This window comes from Cetorhinus maximus, chromosome 38 (assembly GCF_964194155.1).
Source record: "Cetorhinus maximus chromosome 38, sCetMax3.hap1.1, whole genome shotgun sequence".
NCBI lineage: Eukaryota > Metazoa > Chordata > Chondrichthyes > Lamniformes > Cetorhinidae > Cetorhinus > Cetorhinus maximus.
The window spans coordinates 1,013,222-1,035,217 of NC_135916.1; the positions used below are offsets into that span (position 1 = coordinate 1,013,222).

Genomic DNA, 21,996 nt, shown 5'->3' on the forward strand with positions numbered 1-21,996 from the left:
ATGGCCAGGACCAAGCAGACAGCGCGCAAGTCGACCGGAGGGAAAGCTCCCCGCAAGCAGCTGGCTACCAAAGCTGCCCGCAAGAGCGCTCCAGCCACGGGCGGCGTCAAGAAGCCCCATCGCTACAGGCCCGGCACTGTGGCTCTGCGGGAGATCCGCCGCTACCAGAAATCCACCGAGCTGCTGATCCGCAAACTGCCCTTCCAGCGCCTGGTGCGAGAGATCGCTCAGGACTTCAAGACCGACCTGCGCTTCCAGAGCTCGGCCGTCATGGCCCTGCAGGAGGCCAGCGAGGCTTACCTGGTGGGGCTCTTTGAGGACACCAACCTGTGCGCCATCCACGCCAAGCGAGTCACCATCATGCCCAAGGACATCCAGCTGGCCCGCCGCATCCGCGGGGAGCGCGCCTAAAAACCCGACCCCCAGCACCATGTGCAACAAAGGCTCTTTTAAGAGCCACCAAGTCGGTCAGAGAAAGAGCTGCGATCTATTGTTAAAAGACGCCACCTCTTCTGCATATAATTTTCATTGTATTTCACCCTATACCTTTCCTTTGCTACATTTGTTGGGCTTTGGAGAACATTTGAAAGACGGTTATTTTATTATTCCAGGAACGTTTTCCCAAGTAGTGACAATTGAGGAAAACACACATCCCATTGGCTTCTGCACGTTATCAGTTACATCTCTGTTTGAGTGACCAATGTGGAGGGTCCACGCATTGACTTATCTTATACCTTTGGGAGGAATGGCGGTGCGATCAATGCTTATTGGTCCATTTTATTACAGCTGGTAATGTTCCTTTATATTACCAATCAGATCTCTGCTTGATTCACCAACGTGGAGACGTCACGTGGTTGACTTCCTAAAGTAATGGCGCGAAATCGTCAGTTACTAACCCATTATATATTTCAAATTTGGAAAGACCGCACTGAAATCGTAATAGCTAATTCCCTTTTTAAATTATAACAATGCACGATTCACCCAACTCTTTCCATCTTTTGGACATCCTGCAGCTTACCTGTATCTGTTAGTTTCTGACTTTTGAGTGCGGAGTTTCATGTCTCTGACATGAAGCAGAAATTAAAGCGCCAATTTTGCAGGAACCGAGCCTTTGTTTTATTGAACATTGAAAAGCCCGACGAAACGTGTGTAAAACGAATAATTAATTTGATACAGAATATTGCCTTAACATATAACACAGTCATTTCCATTTTTTAAAAGATTGGTCTCCCTTACTGCACTATATCATATTTGGTCACAAGCCCCAAATTCGCTTTTAAGATCCGGAATCCATTCGGGTTTAATCTCGGACCTTTTTTCCAGTCCTCTTTCTCTTTGTTCAACATATTCTGGCATGTGAATATGGGCTTTTGTTAGGACTCTCTGCACCTTGTATATCATTGTCCGTTCTTTGAATATGATGCTCACTTTTCAACTTTTTAATGTAGCATGCGAACATGGATTTTAATCAGGACTTATCAGTTGTTGACTGTGTATAAGTGTCATATTCATTCTGTATGTATCAGCCTCTGGTGCTGTGTATGAATGTTGCTAACCTTTGTTATGTGCCTGTTGTGGTTCTGTATATGGCTGCAGAATTAATACTCTAAATGTAAATTTTGGACCCTGTGGGCATTGAATTCGTTTTTTTCTTTCACCATATCTGTTAAGAATTGATGAGTTGTGTGTTTTATTAAGTGTTTTCAGTTACTTGAATACTGTGATAGAGTTGAATTAATCCTGTACCCACCAGTGTGTTGCATTGTATGTGGATGAATACATTTTGCCCTCTGTGTAGTACTCTGTACCTGCTATGTATGGAAGAGTGCATTCATTCTATCTGCAATATTTTCTGGTACTATCCGTGAGAGAGGGATTCCATCTGAATCTATCAATATCTGGAACTAAATGTGAGAATGAAGTTGATACGGATCCAGCCAAGCTGTTTGAGAACAATATTTTTTTGTGTGTCAGTCAATCTGGGCAATTTTATGTCATTGTGGGTTTTTGGCTCTGCGTCCTTAAGACTTTTCTAAAAAGATTTGTGTATGTCTGTGGCTCCTGCTCTCCATTTAATTCCCTGCTACTCTATATGTGGTTGAATAATGCATTGCTTCCAAATATATTGTTAGTTTCTTGCTCTATATTTATTAGTCCCTTAAATTGATGGAGTGTGTATTCACTCATTTAGCTGACAGTGAGTGTGATTCATTCAAATTATCCCTGCATCTGCTATTGCATGGGAATGTGCCACTCTCTGCATGTCTTTCAGTGCCTAGTACAATGCATGATTTTGGGATTAAATTGTACATGACAGCGTCGGGTAAGGTATGTGTTTGTGGAGTTATTTCTATGATGTTATGGCCTCTATGATTCTATATGAATGAGATTATTTTGGTATCCTTCAGTTTCAGGTAGGCTAAGTGAATGTGGGGTTCATTATTTATCTTTCAGCCTTGGTGCTTTCCAAGAGTAAGTACTAAGGGTAAACAAGAAATGTTCAGAGAACTTACATTATGATTCTTAGTGAGAATATTGATATGGCACATGTTGTGTATTAAGGTCTGTATTCATTAAAATTATATTTTACCTTTATTTCAGATATTGTATGAGATCTTTGGTGTGTAATTTAATATGTTCCTCTGCGTGGCGTCTGGGTACATTCTTAGCTTCACATATACAGCTGATTGAAATGCACAGATTTAATGCTAAGACTCCACTCTTGTGAAAGGAATGGATTGTCTTTCAATCTGAAAAAGTTTTGGGCCAGGATTGATGGGCCTACCATTCTGTGACACTCATTGAGTTTGAATTGGGGATCATATTCTGTCTCCCCTGTCGTGTTTGAATGTTGTATTGAACATGTCTGCCCATTTTTGGTTTAACCTATAACATGGGTTCTACCAATGTTATAGCCATAAGTTATATTCTGTAGTTGCATAGGAGTTCAAAAATGGTACTCAATCTGTAGCTCTGTGAAAACAATTGTGAATAGCTACATCACCTTCAATCAACTATATAGCCTCAAATGTAATTGATGCAGTTTGTAGTCAAGGAATTACCATTGTACCTTTATTCATGCAGAGCTTTTCATAGAATCACAGAATCACACAGTGCAGATGAGGTCCTTCAGCCCATCGAGACTGCAACAACACGTGAGAAACAGCTGACCTACCTACCTAATCCCATTTATCAGCACTTGGCCCCTTAGCCTTGAATGTGATGATGTGCCAAGTGCTCATCCAAGTACTTTTTAAAGGATGTGAGGCAACACACCTCCACCACCCTCCCAGGCAGCGCATTCCAAACCGCCACCACCCTCTGGGTAAAAATTTGTTCCTCACATCCTTCATAAACCTCTTGCCGCTCACCTTGAACTTACGCCCCCTTGTGACTGACTCTTCAGCCAAGGGGAACAGCTGCTCCCTATCCACCCTGCACATGCCTCTCATAATCTTGCACACCTCGCTCAGGTCGCCCCTCAGCCTTCTCTGCTCCAACGAAAACAACCCAAGACTATTCAACCTCTCTTCATAACTTAAATGTTTCATCCCAGGCAACATCCTGGTGAATATTTTCTTAGACTGCTATGAAATATATAGCCCTGACTAAATTCTGAGGTACTGCATTGCAATTTATTAAGTAACGTACAGTGAGCTATCTTTTTTCTGTTCTGGCTAAGAAGATTTAAGTAATATCTGATGAGAATGAAAGAGAGAGTATGATATTTGTTGTGTTTTCTTTTAATCCTTTGATTGGTCTGCTGGATTATATGGTAGATGGAAATATAAACCATATTAAGACTCTCCGGAGCAGTTTGTCTTTTGGATTGAACAGTTGTCTCTTCCCTTTGAAACAGTGTGGGAATGAATAATTATTTACTCGTGACAGTGGACATAATGACCTGGCAGCATCTCTGTTCTCTGTGAACGATGCTGCAAGTATCTTGTGTTGGAACAAGCTCACTTTTCATCTTGCTTATGTTATAACTTTTATAGTTGTCACTATTATGTATCCACCTTAGTTACTAGCCTCATCTGTCGATGCATAGCATTGTTTGTGAGCTGAGATTTGTTCACTTCTTTTTAAATTGATCATTTCAACCATTTTATGTGTACCATTGTTTCCACTGCATATTAATTTATTAATTTGCAGGCCTGTACTATTATTTGAGTAATGTTTCCATTTTTAAAAATGATGCTGAATTTCACTTTCATAACATATGGGTGAAAAGATTATTTTGTCATCTTATTGGAATTGGGATCCCCCTTCTTTGCTGCAATTAATTCTATGAATTGCATGTAAAGTCACTGGGATCCATTTAGGTATTTTAACCTGTATCAAATATATTATTTTCGCTGGAATGGAAGTGTGAAGTTGGTCTGTAACTCTCAGGATTTGTTTGTAATTACACTGCACGTTAATTTTTGCTGTGAGTGACTGACTGTTTAGAAAATCCACCCATGTCATTTTTTTTTTTAGCATAAGATGTGTTTCATTCTCTATTTTACAGTTTTGTTTTATAAATGAGTGTAAGTTCTGTATAATTGTGTGCATTTTCAGGTATGTGAGTATGATTAGTTTTTATTCTCCTGTTGTATTTATTAATTTCTAAGATGCCAAAATGTGATTTTGACATGGTGCCTGTCAGTTACTGGTAAGTGAGTGCTAGTGTTACACTGTCCCTGTGAATATCTGTTGTATGAGCATTACTTTGTAGCACTTCATTACTTGCAAGTGACTTTTTTTTCTCCCTCTTTGTGGCATGTGAATGTGAATATGTGTGTTGCTCTTACTTGGCATTTGACAGTTTTGTTACGTGTCTGGTAAGTTAATGTGAATTTACACTCTTTCTTTTTCAGTTTTTAACATGTAAACATGTATTTGAGACTGATTCCCAATCTCTGGCATGAAAATTAGGAAATACCATAAATGTTTCAGTTTTTTATTCTGGATGTGTCACAAATATTCTTTAATCATTCTTCTCTTGTAAAGAAATTCTAAGATTTACTCAGATTCTCTTAGTAATGTTATGAAATTGTGTGATTATTGAACTGTGTGTAAGCCTGTCTGTGTGTGTGCACCTGTCTGTGTGTGTGTGGGTGTGTGTGTGGGTGTGTGTGCCTGTTTATGCTCCTTTTGTCTATCTTATGTGTGAATGGACTTTTCTCTCTATCTGTCATTTTTCAATATGTACATGTGCACATTGACTGGCACTCACAAGTATCTGGCATGCTGGTAAAGGTACATTTTGTACATATCCAGTTTTAGCTTTTCCCTTAGGATAGCCTTGGCTTTAAGTTGTAATATTCAGCTTCTGGTATGGAAGTGTGCATGTTACCCGTACCTGACCCTTTCAGATATGAGAGTGTGGTATTCAAATTGTCTGCTCGTTTCTAGCCTCTGATGTGAGCATTTTTACTTTTGTTAAAGTTAGCATTTTTAATGAGACTCTGCATTTACTGTGAATTTCAGTATCTGATCTACGATTGTGGATTTTAATCAGTCCTGATTTGTTTCTGTTTGGGATTGATATCTCTGTTATAGGAGTGATATATTCCATTCTGTTATTGTCACTTTCTAATGAGGTGAACGATCCTTTTTGATCAGAATCTGTTTAATTTTGGTGCCTGAATATGGGATTTCCTTTGCAATTGTCAGATTTTGACATGAAGGAATGTTTATAATCTGTAGCAAAAGCAAAAACAAAATATCTACAGGTGGATGCTTGAAATCTCAAGAAAAAGGAAACACAATTGCTGGAAATACTGAGCAGGCCAGACAACATCTGTGGAGTCAGGAGCTGAATTACCCTCCACCTGAAAATTCTGACATCAGAAAAGGTCATTGAACTGTCATGTTCACTCTCAGCCTTTCTGAACAGGTGCTGGCTTCCTTGCTGAGTATTTCCTGCATTGTTGGTGTTTCTTCCTACCCTTGTACGTGTTAATTTCCAACAAGTGAATATGGCATCACTGTGCACCTGCCAATGTCTGACAAATATGTTTCACTTCTATTCTGACAGGGTTTCAACGTAGAATTTGGTGTGCATGTGTGCACATGTGCATGTTTCTAGAATGGTAGAAATTTTTTTTTTCTGCACTTTTCATAGAATGCTATGCGAATGTCAGTTCCCCCTGTATCTGTCACTTTTTAACATGTTACTATGAGTCTTATTGTTTACCTGTCTGTGAATGGGGATTTTAAAATGCACCAAGTTATTTGCTGCTGTGTGACTGATTTCTTTTATACATGTTTGGAATTAATTATGGGTTTTTAAAAAATATATATACTTTATTTATAAAACATCTGAAAGAAAATTTCTAAATCGCCATCACAAGAAGTGAAAACAGATTCAACTTTTAGACATGGATCACGAGATGCTTCAATACATTCAATGAATATTACAATCATTTCAATATGGTCATTACAGACAGTCAGACAGCGCAATGATATTGGAGTTATCAACATACATCATGTTGCACATTTGAGGTGTTACAGTGCTATTACTATTCAATGCAGATATTTTTTGTGAGCAGTACAGCTTTACTCTGGGTATTTAACTCTCTGTAATGCACTTGTGGCTATTACTCTGCAGCTGCCAGTGACTGACATGTGAGGATGCATTTTGCATTCACTGTTGCTGACATGTAATGCATATTTTACTACTTAACTCTCAGTTACTGGTATATAGATGTGCAGATTTTATTCTGTATCAGTAATTCTGTGATATGTCAGTTTGATTCATTTTCCTGTTGTTTGGGTCAGGGTCAGAAGTATGATCATGGAAAAATAAATATGTTGAAACTCTTAGGCTATTTTAAATGAATGAGAATTTAATTATTTCCTTTCAATCCCCGGCATGAGAATGTGGCCTATGCTTATCATATTCTTGTAGGTGAGTATTGTCTTTCCTCCAGGTCTGTATGCACCTTGTAGGTCATTGTCGGTTTTGCCGTGAACATGTCAGCCTGTATTACTTGAGTGTGATGTTCACATTGCAGCTTTCAATTTAGTGTGTGAGCATAGACCATTCGTTCCCTCCTCCCAACCCTTCAACCCAAAGCTACAGATTTTGATGCATGTTCATGTGTGATTTTACCGTAGCTATCAACGTCTGCTTTCTGGGTACCCATTTTCTTCTTATTTTGAAAATTCTGATGTGGAAAAAATGATTTTATTCTGCACCTCTCTATCGCTGGTATGTGTCTGTGGTTTTACAATGTAAGCATCTGCCCCTGTCATGGGAATTCAGGTTTCTTCTGTATCTGTCAGTCTCTCCTATGAGAGCGGTGAAACGTTATTTGCTGTACTTGTCAATATCTGCTTTGTCAGTTAAGGTTTAAGCTTTCTTGTTTGTAGAGATCTGTTGATATAACTATTAGTGAGAATATTGCTCTGGCACGTGATGTGTATGTGTGTCTGTCTTAATGAATATGTACTTTATCATTATCAGGGGAGGCGATGGTGTGGTGATGTTGTCATTGGGCTATTAATCCAAAGACCTAGGGTAATACTCTGGGGACACGGTTTTGAATCCTGCCGAGGTTTGGCGGATTCTGAAATCAATAAAAATCTGGAATTAAAAGAATAATGGTGACCATTGTCGATTCTTGTAAGAATCCATCTGGTGCACTAATGCAGGAAACCTGTTGTCCTTACCTGGTCTGGCCGACATGCGGTGTTGTGTTAGACCCACTTGGCCACACAGTTGTAATAAACTGCTAAAAAGTCACAAAAATGGAATGGAATCAGATGGACCACCCGACATTGAGTGAGGCTCCGGAAACAAAAACGACTAAACTCAGCCCTGTTGACCCTGAGGGTAGATGGGAACACCTCCAGCTAGAATTTCCACTCCAAGTCACTCCACCATCCTGACTTGGAAATATATCCTGTTCCTTCACTGTTGCTGGGGAAAAAATTTGGAATTGACTCCCTAACAGCACTGTGGGTGTACCTACACCACGTGGACAGCAGGGGTTCAAGAAAGCAGCTCACCACCACCTTCTCAAGGGCAACTAAATGGTGGCACAGCCAGCAAAGCCACATCCCGTGAATGAATTTTAAAAAAGATATTATATAGGATCTTTGGTGTTGAATTTATGGTGTTGCTTTATGAATGCTGGGTGCACTCAAGGATTAATTCTGTAAATTTCAATCAGCTTTAATACCTGGTATTTAAATTACAGGCGATGTTCTACTCTTGTGACATGAAAGGGCTGCCCTTCAATCTGATAATGGCTGTGATTGTTGACTGCAATTGGTGGACCTGCAATTAAGCAGTACTGAGTAGGAGTGTACTGTGGTAAAATTATTCCACCTCCCCTGAGTGTCTGACCATTGGATGGAGCATTTGTACCTAGTTTTGAGATCAATTTGAGCCTGACTATTTCTGTTCTCGGTGATGGTGGAGCTGATGTTCTGTCTGTATCTCTGCACTCTCGGAGTAACATCGTACCTGCTGTCAGTTAGAAAGAGGTGGCTAGACTTTTATTTTTCCTGGGATATCATCAGCTTGAAATTGATCCTTTCATTGATTTGCCTGGGGGAAGAAACAAAAGTCTTATAACTCAAAATCAGCAGAGGACATTGAAAGACAATAGGTCAACGTAATATTTCAACTGACAATAAATAAAAAAATATATATCTAAATGCAAAACATAACGAAACAATAAAAACTACAGTGTCTGATTCCACGTCAGCAACCTGCTTTGGTAGTTATCAAGCAATTGAGTGACACTCAGAAACAATCCACATCTGTATGGCTCCAAGGGTGACACTCCCCGAGGAAACAAAGACAGTTCAGATTTCAATATCCTGCTCCTAGCCGGTGCTAAAATGTTTATATCTTAATAGCTGGTGCCTCCAATACGTGTCCCCTACATGGTTTCTCTCCTCCTTACTCTCTGCCTGTTTCGACTGTTCACTGTCCAAATGCCGACAAGTTGCATGAATCAGCAGCTATACTTGGAATATGCATTACAGGTTTGAGGAGAGAAAATCCCAATAGTTTTCAATTGCAGCTTCCTCAAGTTCTGTCTCCCTCAGCAGGGCCACACACAGCCCCATAAAGGACTCTCCCCGTTCAACCGCTCACTCCAAGTTCCTGAACACGTTTGCGCTCCGCTCCGCCTCTTACAAACAGCCCCCGGTTCTCCCTGAACTTACCCCGAGTCAATGATGATTTCTGTGTCCACACTGACAAACCGGCGACCTGCTGGAATCAGAACGCTGTTTATTCGCTTACCCGGGCCCTAAGATTTCCATTTCTATCTGTTTGAAACAAAGATCTCCCGCTCACTGGGCGCATGCGCTCTTCTAGTCATGTATGGGGAAACTGAAGGAGGGCAACAATGCGCACGCGCTTCTCTGGAAGAGACGTCACAGAACAAACGTCATTTGCTCCTCCCCTCAGTCAATGTTCTCCAGCTTGAGCATCACAATGGGTCTGTGTGGAACGGGCAGAGTTTCAGGCAGGTGGACGACTCCTGTATGAAGCTCAAACTGATATCGCTCCCTGCAGCATCTTTGCTGTTCATTCACAGGTTTAGCAAATCAATCCGCCCAGTGAATCTATGTGTTTGCTGTGACCAGGCAGAAGTTAATGTCTGGTCTTAAAATCACTGTTTAATAAAATCAGTTTGAACCTCTCAGTCACTGAGTGTCAATTCGAACATTTTTTATCCAAAGTTTACAGAGAGCTCCAGAGGTTATGGATCATTACATTTCGGATACTATTCACCTCACCCACTGGCATTACTTCTGTGTGTGTGATAGAAATGTGTCTGCCTCTGGCCCAGTATTAGCTGGAGCTGAATCACGTCATCTCTCACCTCTGTGGGTCTGTCAGTTTTAAATTAGTTTTCCCGATCAGGTTCAGCATCTTCGGTCTTTCAAAAAGGAAAACTCTCAATCTTCTAATTTCCAATGATTAAAAGTTCAACTTGTTTATGATTCCCTCATCAGTCAACAGCATCATTTCTGGAATCTAGTCAGGAAAATTCACTGAATAATTTCAAGAGAATTATATCCCTCTCTGGTTCTAAAGGATGTTTGGGACAAAATTATTAATTCTCATATTTTTATATTCTATTGAAATACTGATGATCTGTATGCCTCTATCCGATGATAGATATGAGGGCCACTCATTGCTATATTGACACGTGGTAGCAATAGAGAGACCGATTTCTCTGCCTCTCCCTCCCTTGCTCCTTCTATCTCCTTCAATCTTGCTCCCTCTCCCCCCTATCTCGCGACTTCTGGTGCTGTGCAAGTTAATAATGTTAATGATAGGTCAATATACACTGGCAATGTGAACACTCCCCCAGTGTTATGAGTCAGAATGTCACTGTTCCTTCTCCTCTCGGAAATTCAGGCCTGACATTTGATCTGATTTCAAAATTGATTTCACCCGAAGGAGAGTCACACTGACTCGAAAAGTTGACTCTGTCTTCCTCTCCACAGAGGCTCTCAGAGCTGCTGAGTTTTTCCAGCTATTTTTGTTTTTCAGATTTCCAACACCTGCACTATTTTGCTTTTATTTCATCGGTTCATCTCCAATCAAAAATCGAAGCGAGCTCTGAAAAGCCCTTTCATTGTCAGGAACTTGACTATGCGCGAATTTGTGTTCATATATAACTGGCCCGCTCTGGTTGTTGAGATTGGGGTACATTGCAAACTGTGAAATTTTGACCCGTCAGTTCAGTAGGAGCAACATAAACAGGGAAGTTTGGAGGGACCGGGAGCAGTTAATTTGTATTGTCATCAGAAATAAACATCTTGATGTGAGCTTTTCAGACAATAGCGTGAAATCATATATCACAGAATCACACACAGTGCAGAAGAGGCCCTTCGGCCCATCGAGTCTGCACTGACACGTGAGAAACACCTGACCTACCTACTTAATCACATTTACCAGCACTTAGCCCATAGGCTTGAATGTTATGACGTGCCAAGTGCTCATCCAGGTACTTTTAAAAGGATGTGAGGAAACCCGGCTCCACCACCCTCCAAGGCAGTGCATTCCAGACTGTCACCACCCGCTGGGTTAAAAAAAAGTTATTCCTCACAGTCGCCATGAACCACCTGCCCCTCACCTTGAACATATACCCCCTTTTGACTGACCCTTCAAATAAGGGGAACACCTGCTCCCTATCCATACTGTATATGCCCCTCATAATCTTGTACACCACGATCAGGTCGCCCATCAGTCTTCTCTGCTCCAACGTAAACAACACTAGACTATCCAACCTCTATTCATAACCTAAATGTTTCATACCAGGCAACATCCTGGTGAATATGCTCTGCACCCACTCCAGTGCAATCACATCCTTCCTATAATGTGGCCACCAGATTGTACTCCAGCTGTAGCCTCACCAAGGTTCTATACAACTCCAACATGACCTCCCTACTTTTGTAATCTATGCCTCGATTGATTAAGGCAAGTGTCCCATATGACTTTCCCCCACCCCACTAACATGCCCCAGCGCCTTCAGAGATCTAGGGACACACACGCCAAGGTCTCTTTGTTCCTCAGAACTTCCTAGTGTCATGCCGTTCATTGAATACTTCCTTGTCAAATTACTCCTTCCAAAGTGTATCACCTCACACTTTTCACGGTAAAACTCCATCTGCCTCTTATCTGCCCATTTGACCATCCCATCTATATCTTCCTGTAGCCCAACACACTCAACCTCGCTGTTAAACACCAATCTGCGAATGAGACCATCTACGGCTCCCATGCCACAGAGAGCTAAACGTTCGCTGAGTTTACAATCGACAATATTCTTCAAAGGAAAGGGAGCAAAGTACGAAAAAGGGGAGGAATTCACGCCTGAGAGCTTCACATTATTGACCGCTGTTCCCTGTAAACATGTAGATGTGAACATTGTGTAAGAGAGTGTTGGAACTGGGCGGGAGAGTCAGAGGAATGAAACTGTGTTTGTGTGTCCGTTCTGATCATGAGATTTCCGAGTTCTGCTTGCCTAAACTAAAAATATTTTCTATTCATAAGTTCCCTCTTTTCCCCAGCTTGACGCCAAAGTGAGATTTAAAGACAATTTCTTTGTTGTTATCTAGATTTCAGTCGAAAAGTAGAGGACATGTCAGAGATCGGGTGAAGGAGCCGCAGTAAATCCGGTTTTAATCGAAACTCGAGTCTTCAATTCGCGTCAAATCTTTTCGACAGCAAACATTACAATGTCAGAGATAAGAAGGATTTAGTCTGGGACACTGGAGAGCCGGAATTTCCATGGAATTGGGGAGTTTGTGAGGAGAGAAAAACACAGAGAGGCAGCAGCAGCCTGGAGCTGACAGCAGCCTGTCTCCGCCCCGTCCGCTCGCTGCCTTTAAGTTGCTCAGTGCCGCCACCAGCGGCTTCATTTCTCAGCCCGTTCACATTGACAGAGACACTTTTGTGCAGAGTCCCGGAACATGACCGATACTGCAGCCGCCGAAACGGCTCCTCCAGCCGCTCCCGCCGCCCAGGTCAAGTCTCCCAAGAAGAAGAAGAAGGCGGCTCCCCGGAGCAGTGCAGCCGGTCCCAAGCTGGGCGAGCAGATCCTCAAGGTTGTGGCGGATTGCAGCGATCGCAAGGGGATGTCGCTGCCCGCGATCAAGAAGGCGCTGCGCGGCAATGGGGTGGATGTGGAGAAACTCGGCTCCCAGATCAAGCAAAGCATCAAGAGGAATGTGAAGAATGGCTTCCTGGTTCAGGTCAAGGGCACGGGCGCCTCGGGCTCCTTCAAAGTCCCTAAGAACACAACCCAGGGGAAAGTGGGAAAGAAGGCGAAGGCAGCAGCTGGCAAGAAATCTCCAGTGAAGAAAGCGGCAGCCAAGAAGGTGACAGCAAAGAAAGCAGCGGCCAAAAAAACTCCAGTCAAGAAAGCAACGGCCAAGAAATCTCCAGTCAAGAAAGCAGCGGCCAAGAAATCCCCAGCGAAGAAAGCAGCGGCCAAGAAAACAGCCAAGAAGGCGGCAACTCCCAAAAAGCCGGTGAAGAAAGCATCCCCCAAGAAAAAGTCTCCGGCCAAGAAGGTGACGGGCGTCAAAAAAGTGGCGATAGCGAGGGCCAAGCCCAAAGGGAGATAAGCAAAGACAGAAAAGAAGGGAAACATCCCAAGCAAATTGTAAACCTCTAAAGCCTAAGGCTCTTTTCAGAGCCGCGCACATTTCACATGAAAGAGCTGATCTCCTAATCATTTGATCCCTGTCTCGGAGCTGGGAGCTGATTTCAGATGGAAATGTTTCTTTATCCTTCCACTTAAATCCCATTTTCCCGCTCAGTCATTGACACACTCTCCACCCGTCCCCCCCCGCACTGTGCAATAAAACACAGGGATATCCTTACAGCTCCCTATCCGGGATGTGTCCCAGTGCATTCAATGTTTATCTTTTCTTTATTCACATTTTCAGGGTGAGAGTCTGCAATGGAGTGAGCATCGCTCAAAATTCCGCCTCACAACTAAGGCCCATTACTGTTGTTTCTCTAATTCTGTTGGAAGAGATGTTAGGGAATTTCTCAATCCCTTTATTTCATTGTGGAGGGGAGAGGTCGGGGGCGAGTCTAGAGTTGTGTTGGTATAGAATAGGAGAGGGATTGAAATAGACGTAAACATTTGACGCTTAATAGAATTGCAGTATCGAGGGGGGGATATTACTGAGAGGATTGGATTTAATAAATTCGATTTTCGAGCTAGCTGGTTAATGATGTTGAAGTATTTCAGTTACGTTTAAAGCTCTTTGTTCAATTCTCTTCAGAATTTGATAAATAAATGTATTTCGGGCAGGCAGGAGGAAGAGCTGGTTTAACAAAGAGGTTGTTCTGTCTGTCACTCAGTCTCTCCCGCCCCGCCTTTCACACACACACTCTCTCTCTCTCTCTCTCTCTCTTCCTCAGTCAGGTCGGGGCGGGCTGTATAAAAGCGGAACGTGAAGCAGCTCCTCACTCATTCAGCAGCGATTTGACTGAAGAAGCATCATGTCTGGCCGAGGGAAAGGAGGCAAAGGACTGGGGAAAGGCGGAGCAAAGCGGCACCGCAAAGTGCTTCGCGATAACATCCAGGGCATCACCAAACCAGCCATCCGCCGCCTGGCTCGCCGTGGCGGTGTCAAGCGCATTTCGGGCCTGATCTACGAGGAGACCCGCGGGGTGCTGAAGGTTTTCCTGGAGAATGTGATCAGGGATGCTGTCACCTACACCGAGCACGCCAAGCGGAAGACGGTCACCGCCATGGATGTGGTGTACGCTCTGAAACGCCAGGGCCGCACTCTCTATGGATTCGGCGGCTAAACAAATCGACCCGACTCTATAACAAAATCCAAAGGCTCTTCTAAGAGCCGCCCACAACCTCACATTGAGAGCAGTGACCTCAGAGCGGGAGAGGGAAAGCGAGATGTAGTTCATAAAAACATCTTTTTCATCTGCGCATTCTCCATTCGGTATTCTATAGTGAGTTGCACAAGGTTTCATGGTTTAATTTCGTTCGGTTTTCAGGAATTCACTTCCTTTCAACCTCCAGAAAATCGATTCCCAGCCTGGCTGAGGAACACGACAGCTCCCAAACTAACACCGAGTTCACAAGATAAAGGCCATCATTTCTGACACTTTAATCAGGAGTAACTATTTTGGGACCCATCATTCTCGCTTCATCGCCCCATTATTACCCTGTCTTTTTTCTGCGCCATCTGTTCCTGGGTCTTTGAGACATGACAGGGTCTGGGAGGTACCAGTATACCAGCTTTAAATGGATCAGCCTGTATCCATGCTGCATGTTGTCTGGTTCCAGGAAGCAATGAACAACTTTACTCTGGCCTGTATCAGGGCGATCAATGAAATAACCCGAATTTAAACGGGAATGTAAGGCGAATATTGAGAGGCTGATTGAAAAATGTGACTACACTTAATCACCTCGATTCTGCAACCCAGGACGGACGGAAGGATGTGGAAGATCTGATTTTGCTGCATGGTTTGGACTGTGAAGATACATTTACGCACGTTGTGTAAGATAGTTCAAATATATAAACTTAAGAGATAAACTTGATTTACAGAAAGGGTGCGCAATCCGCCCACACACATCGCCTCCCCCAGCCATAAAACACTAGAAACAAGAGCCAAGCCATTCTCTCTATAACATCTATAGGGCTTTGACCTGAATTAACCGATAACGTTGATCAGGTTTATATGGGAGTCCAGAATTCCGCCCATCAATAGAAGCTTTATACCAGCCTGCTGTAAACCGATCAGGGAATGAATGAGAATTTCATCCGTGTTCGAAAGCAGGAAGTCGGAGCTGGGACGAAAATGGGTCTCGCGAACATAGAGACATTGTGATATTTGTCCATTCAGATTGATGTTATCAGCATTCAAACTAGGTTTATTTTAATTTCAGTTACTCGTCCCTCTGAAATTGGCGGGCATTTTGAAATTGATGAACTGTCAGTTTCTGCTCCACCAATCAGGGCCCAGAAATCCATGCAGCCCCGCTGCTCTTTTCAAATTTCTCGGCGGGATTGCGCTGCATCCAATCAGGACAGGAGGGAGGTGACGGACATGTCTTAAATAGACAGACACAGAGCGGCTTGATCATTCTCAGAGTCTGTGTTCCACAGCGTTTGTTATCATGGCCAGGACCAAGCAGACAGCGCGCAAGTCGACCGGAGGGAAAGCTCCCCGCAAGCAGCTGGCTACCAAAGCTGCCCGCAAAAGCGCTCCAGCCACGGGCGGCGTCAAGAAGCCCCATCGCTACAGGCCCGGCACTGTGGCTCTGCGGGAGATCCGCCGCTACCAGAAATCCACCGAGCTGCTGATCCGCAAACTGCCCTTCCAGCGCCTGGTGCGAGAGATCGCTCAGGACTTCAAGACCGACCTGCGCTTCCAGAGCTCGGCCGTCATGGCCCTGCAGGAGGCCAGCGAGGCTTACCTGGTGGGGCTCTTTGAGGACACCAACCTGTGCGCCATCCACGCCAAGCGAGTCACCATCATGCCCAAGGACATCCAGCTGGCCCGCCGCATCCGCGGGGAGCGCGCCTAGACTCACCCTACCCGACTCTAGACTTACCCCGAGAACCAGAAAGGCTCTTTTAAGAGCCACCAAGTCGGTCAGAGAAAGAGCTGCGATCTATTGTTAAAAGACGCCACCTCTTCTGCATATAATTTCCATTTTTTTTCACCCTATACCTTTCCTTTGCTGCCTTTGATGGGCTTTGGAAAGACGGTTATTTTATTATTCCAGGAACGTTTTCCCAAGTAGTGACAATTGAGGAAAACACACATCCCATTGGCTTCTGCACATTATCAATCACATCTCTGTTTGAGTGACCAATGTGGAGGATCCACGCATTCACTTATTTTATACCTTCGGAAGGAATGGCGGTGCGGTCAATGCTTATTGGTCCATTTTATTACAGCTGCTAATGTTCTTCCTATTACCAATCAGATCCCTGCATGATTCACCAACGTGGAGACGTCACGTGGTTGACGTCCGAAAGTAATGGCGCCAAATCGTCAGTTACCAACCCATTATATATTTCAAATTTGCAAGACCGCCAAAAAAATACGGCACAAAAATCGTAATAGCTAATTCCCTTTTTAAATTATAACAATGCGCGATTCACCCAATTCTCTCCAACTTTTTGACATCCTGCAGTTTACCTGTATCTGTTAGTTTCTGACTTTTGAGTGCGGAGTTTCATGTATCTGACATGAAGCAGAAATTAAAGGCGCCAATTTTGCAGGAACCGAGCCTTTGTTTTATTGAACATTGAAAAGCCCGCCTAAACGTGTGTAAAACGAATAATTAATTTGATACAGAATATTGCCTTAACATATAACACAGTCATTTCCATAGTTTAAAAGATTGGTCTCCCTTATTGCACTATATCATATTTGATCACAAGCCCCAAATTGGCTATTAAAATCCGGAATCCATTCGGGTTTAATCTCGGACCGTTTTTCCAGTCCTCTTAGTCTATGTTCAACATATTCTGGCATGTGAATATGGGCTTTTGTTAGGACTCTCTGCACCTTGTATATCATTGTCCATTCTTTGAATATGATGCTCACTTTTCAACTTTTTAATGTAGCATGTGAACATGGATTTTAATCAGGACTTATCAGTTGTTGACTGTGTATAAGTGTCATATTCCTTCTGTATGTATCAGCCTCTGGTGCTGTGTATGAATCTTGCTAACCTTTGTTATGTGCCTGTTGTGGTTCTGGAAATGGCTGCAGAATTAATACTCTAAATGTAAATTTTGGACACTGTGGGCATTGAATTCGTTTTTTTTCTTTCACCATATCTGTTAAGAATTGATGAATTGTGTGTTTTATTATGTGTTTTCACTTAGTTGAATACTGTGATAGAGTTGAATTAATCCTGTACCCACCAGTGTGTTGTATTGTATGTGGAGGAATACATTTTGCCCTCTGTGTAGGACTCTGTACTGCTATGCATGGAAGAGTGCATTCATTCTATCTGCAATATTTTCTGGTACTATCCGTGAGAGAGGGATTCCATCTGAATCTGTCAATATCTGGAACTAAATGTGAGAATGAAGTTGATACGGATCCAGCCAAGCTGTTTGAGAGCAATATTTTTTTGTGTGTCAGTCAATCTGGGCAATTTTATGTCATTCTGGGTTTTTGGCTCTGCGTCCTTAAGACTTTTCTAAAAAGATTTGTGTATGTCTGTGGCTCCTGCTCTCCATTTAATTCCCTGCTACTCTGTATGTGGTTGAATAATGCATTGCTTCCCAATATATTGTTAGTTTCTTGCTCTATATTTATTAGTCCCTTAAATTGATGGAGTGTGTATTCACTCATTTAGCTGACAGTGAGTGTGATTCATTCAAATTATCCCTGCATCTGCTATTGCATGGGAATGTGCCACTCTCTGCATGTCTTTCAGTGCCTAGTACAATGCATGATTTTGGGATTAAATTGTACATGACAGCGTCCGGTAAGGTATGTGTTTGTGGAGTTATTTCTATAATGTTATGGCCTCTATGATTCTATATGAATGAGATTATTTTGGTATACTTCAGTTTCAGGTAGGCTAAGTGAATGTGGGGTTCATTATTTATCTTTCAGCCTTGGTGCTTTCCAAGAGTAAGTGCTAAGGGTTAACAAGAAGTGTTCAGAGAACTTACATTATGATTCTTAGTGAGAATATTGATATGGCACGTGTTGTGTATTAAGGTCTGTATTCATTAAAATTATATTTTACCTTTATTTCAGATATTGTATGAGATCTTTGGTGTGGAATTTAATATGTTGTTCTGTGGGGCATCTGGGTACATTCTTAGCTTCACATATACAGCTGATTGAAATGCACAGATTTAATGCTAAGACTCCACTCTTGTGAAAGGAATGGATTGTCTTGCAATCTGAAAATGTTTTTGGATAAGATTGATGGGCCTACCATTCTGTGACACTCAATGAGTGTGAATTGGGGATAATATTCTGTCTCCCCTGTCATGTTTGAATGTTGTATTGAACATGTCTGCCCATTTTTGGTTTAACCTATAACATGGGTTCTACCAATGTTATAGCCATAGGTTATATTCTGCAGTTGCATCGGAGTTCAAGAATGGTACTCAATTTGTAGCTCTGTGAAAACAATTGTGAATAGCTACATCCCCTTCAATCAACTATATAGCCTCACCTGTAATTGATGCAGTTTGTAGTCAAGGAATTACCATTGTACCTTTATTCATGCAGAGCTTTTCATAGAATCACAGAATCACACAGTGCAGAAGAGGTCCTTCAGCCCATCGAGTCTGCAACAACACGTGAGAAGCACCTGACCTACCTACCTAATCCCATTTACCAGCACTTGGCCCATAGCCTTGAATGTGATGATGTGCCAAGTGCTCATCCAAGTACATTTTAAAGGATGTGAGGCAACCCGCCTCCACCACCCTCCCAGGCAGCGCATTCCAAACCGTCACCACCCTCTGGGTAAAAATTTGTTCCTCACATCCTTCATAAACCTCTTGCCCCTCACCTTGAACTTACGCCCCCTCGTGACTGACTCTTCAGCCAAGGGGAACAGCTGCTCCCTATCCACCCTGTCCATGCCCCTCATAATCTTGTACACCTCGATCAGGTCGCCCCTCAGTCTTCTCTGCTCCAACGAAAACAACCCAAGCCTATCCAACCTCTCTTCATAACTTCAATGTTTCATCCCAGGCAACATCCTGGTGAATATTTTGTTAGACTGCTATGAAATATATAGCCCTGTCTAAATTCTGAGGCACTGCTTTGCATTTTATTAAGTACCTTACAGTGAGCTATCTTATTTTCTGTTCTGGCTAAGAGCAGTTAAATAATATCTGATGAGAATGAAAGAGTGAATATGATATTTGTTGTGTATTCTGTTAATCCTTTGATATTCTGCTGGATTAGATGCTAGATGGATATATAAAGCAAGTTAATGAAGACTCACCGGATCTGTTTGTCTCTTGGATTGAACAGTTGTCTCTTCCCTTTGAAACAGTGTGGGAATGAATGATTATTTATTTGTGACAGTGGACATAATGACCTGGCAGCATCTCTGTTCTCTGTGAGCGATGCTGCACCTACCTTGTGTTGGAACAAGATCACTTTTCATCTTGCTTATGTTATAACTTTTATAGTTATCACTATTATGTATCCACCTTAGTTACTAGCCTCATCTGTCAATGCATAGCATTGTTTGTGAGCTGAGATTTGTTCACTTCTTTTTAAATTGATCCTTTCAACCATTTTATGTTTACTATTGTTTCCACTCCATATTAATTTATTAATTTGCAGGCCTGTACTATTATTTGAGTAATGTTTCCATTTTTAAAAATGAGGCTGAATTTCACTTTCATAACACATGGGTGATAAGATTATTTTGTCATCTTATTTGAATTAGGATCCCCTTCTTTTCTGCAATTAATTCTATGAATTGCATGTAAAGTCACTGGGATACATTTAGGTATTTTAACTTGTATCAAATATATTTTTTTCTCTGGAATGGAAGTGTGATGTTGGTCTGTAACTCTCAGGCTGTATTTGCAATTACACTGCACGTTAATTTGTTGTGAGTGAATGACTTTTTAAAAAATCCATCCATGTCTTTTTTTTTAGCATAAGATGTGTTTCATTCTCTATTTTCCAGTTTTCTTTTAGATAATGAGTGTAATTTCTGTATAATTGTGTGCATTTTCAGGTATGTGAGTATGATTAGTTTTTCTCCTCCAGTTGTATTTATTAATTTCTCAGAGGCTAAAATGTGACTTTGCCATGGTACCTGTCAGTTACTGGTAAGTGAGTGCTGGTGTTACACTGTCCCTGTGAATATCTGGTGTATGAGCATTACTTTGTAGCACTTCATTACTTGCAAGTGACTTTTTTTTCTCCCTCTATCTGTCAGTTTGTGGCATGTGAGTTTGAATGTGTGTGTTGGGCTTACTTGGCATTTGACTGTTTTGTTACGTGTCTGCTAAGTTAATGTGAATATACACTTTTTTTTTCAGTTTTTAAAATGTAAACATGTGTTTGAGTCTTATTCCCGGTCTCTGACATGAAAATGAGGAAATACCATAAATGTTTCAGATTTTTTTTCTGTATGTGTCACATATATTCTTTAATCATTCGTCTCTTGTAAAGAAATTCTAAGATTTACTCAGATTCTCTCAGTAAAGTTATGTCATTGTGTGATTGTTGAACTGTGTGTGAGCCTGTCTGTGTGTGTGCGCCTGTCTGTGTGTGTGCGCCTGTCTGTGTGTGTGTGTGCGCCTGTCTGTGTGTGTGCGCCTGTCTGTGTGTGTGCGGGGGGGTGTGTGTGTGTGTGTGTGTGTGCGCCTGTCCTTGTGTGTGGGTGTGTGTGCCTCCCTGTGTGTGTGCGCCTGTCTGTCTCTTTGCGTGCCTGTCTGTGTATGCGCTTGTCTGTGTGTGTGCGCCTGTCCTTGTGTGTGGGTGTGTGTGCCTGTTTATGCTCCTTTTGTCTCTCTTATGTGTGAATGGACTTTTCTCTCTATCTGTCATTTTTCAATATGTACTTGTGCACATTGACTGGCACTCACAAGTATCTGGCATGGTGTTAAAGGCTAATTTTGTACATATCCTGTTTTAGCCTTTCTCTTAGGATAGCCTTGGCTTTAAGTTGTAATATTCGGCTTCTGGTATGGAAGTGCACATTTTACCTGCACCTGACCCTTTTAGATATGAGATTCTGGTACTGAAATTGTCTGCTCGTTTCTAGCCTCTGATGTGAGCATGATTTTTACTTTTGTTAAAGTTAGCATTTTTAATGAGACTCTGCATTTACTGTGAATTTCAGTATCTGATCTACGATTGTGGATTTTAATCAGTCCTGATTTGTTTCTGTTTGGGATTGATATCTCTGTTATAGGAGTGATATATTCCATTCTGTTATTGTCTCTTTCTAATGAGGTGAACGATCCTTTTTGATCAGAATCTGTTTAATTTGGTGCCTGAATATGGGATTTGCTTTGCAATTGTCAGATTTTGACATGAAGGAATGTTTATAATCTGTAGCAAAAGCAAAAACAAAATATCTACAGGTGGATTCTTGAAATCTCAAGAAAAAGGAAACACAATTGCTGGGAATACTGAGCAGGCCAGACAACATCTGTGGAGACAAGAGCTGAATTACCCTCCACCTGAAAATTCTGATATCAGAAAAGGTCATTGAACTGTGATGTTCACTCTCATCCTGTCTCCACAGGTGTTGGCTTCCTTGCTGAGTATTTCCTGCATTGTTGGTGTTTCTTCCTCCCCCTGTACGTGTTAATTTCCAACAAGTGAATATGGCATCACTGATCACCTGCCAATGTCTGACAAATATGTTTCACTTCTATTCTGACAGGGTTTCAACGTAGAATTTGGTGTGCGTGTGTGCACATGTGCATGTTTCTAGAAAGGAAGAAATTTATTTTTTCTGCACTTTACATAGAATGCTATGCGAATGTCAGTTCAGCCTGTATCTGTCACTTTTTAACATG

At 42.0% G+C, this 21,996-nt stretch overlaps 4 protein-coding genes across 4 annotated transcripts; all 4 read left to right on the plus strand.

The window, feature by feature from the left end:
* On the plus strand, positions 1 to 411 carry LOC144672362 (histone H3). The gene has a single exon (XM_078534208.1). It carries the CDS (start codon positions 1 to 3, stop codon positions 409 to 411), a length of 411 nt encoding a protein of 136 aa, XP_078390334.1.
* A 12,024-nt stretch (positions 412 to 12,435) lies between these two features.
* LOC144672484 (histone H1-like) lies at positions 12,436 to 13,092 on the plus strand. Its single transcript, XM_078534328.1, has one exon. It carries the CDS (start codon positions 12,436 to 12,438, stop codon positions 13,090 to 13,092), a length of 657 nt encoding a protein of 218 aa, XP_078390454.1.
* An 889-nt stretch (positions 13,093 to 13,981) lies between these two features.
* LOC144672495 (histone H4) lies at positions 13,982 to 14,293 on the plus strand. Its single transcript, XM_078534339.1, has one exon. The coding sequence runs from the start codon at positions 13,982 to 13,984 to the stop codon at positions 14,291 to 14,293; it is 312 nt and encodes a 103-aa protein (XP_078390465.1).
* A 1,330-nt stretch (positions 14,294 to 15,623) lies between these two features.
* LOC144672359 (histone H3) lies at positions 15,624 to 16,034 on the plus strand. Its single transcript, XM_078534205.1, has one exon. It carries the CDS (start codon positions 15,624 to 15,626, stop codon positions 16,032 to 16,034), a length of 411 nt encoding a protein of 136 aa, XP_078390331.1.
* The last annotated feature ends 5,962 nt before the right edge of the window (positions 16,035 to 21,996 follow it).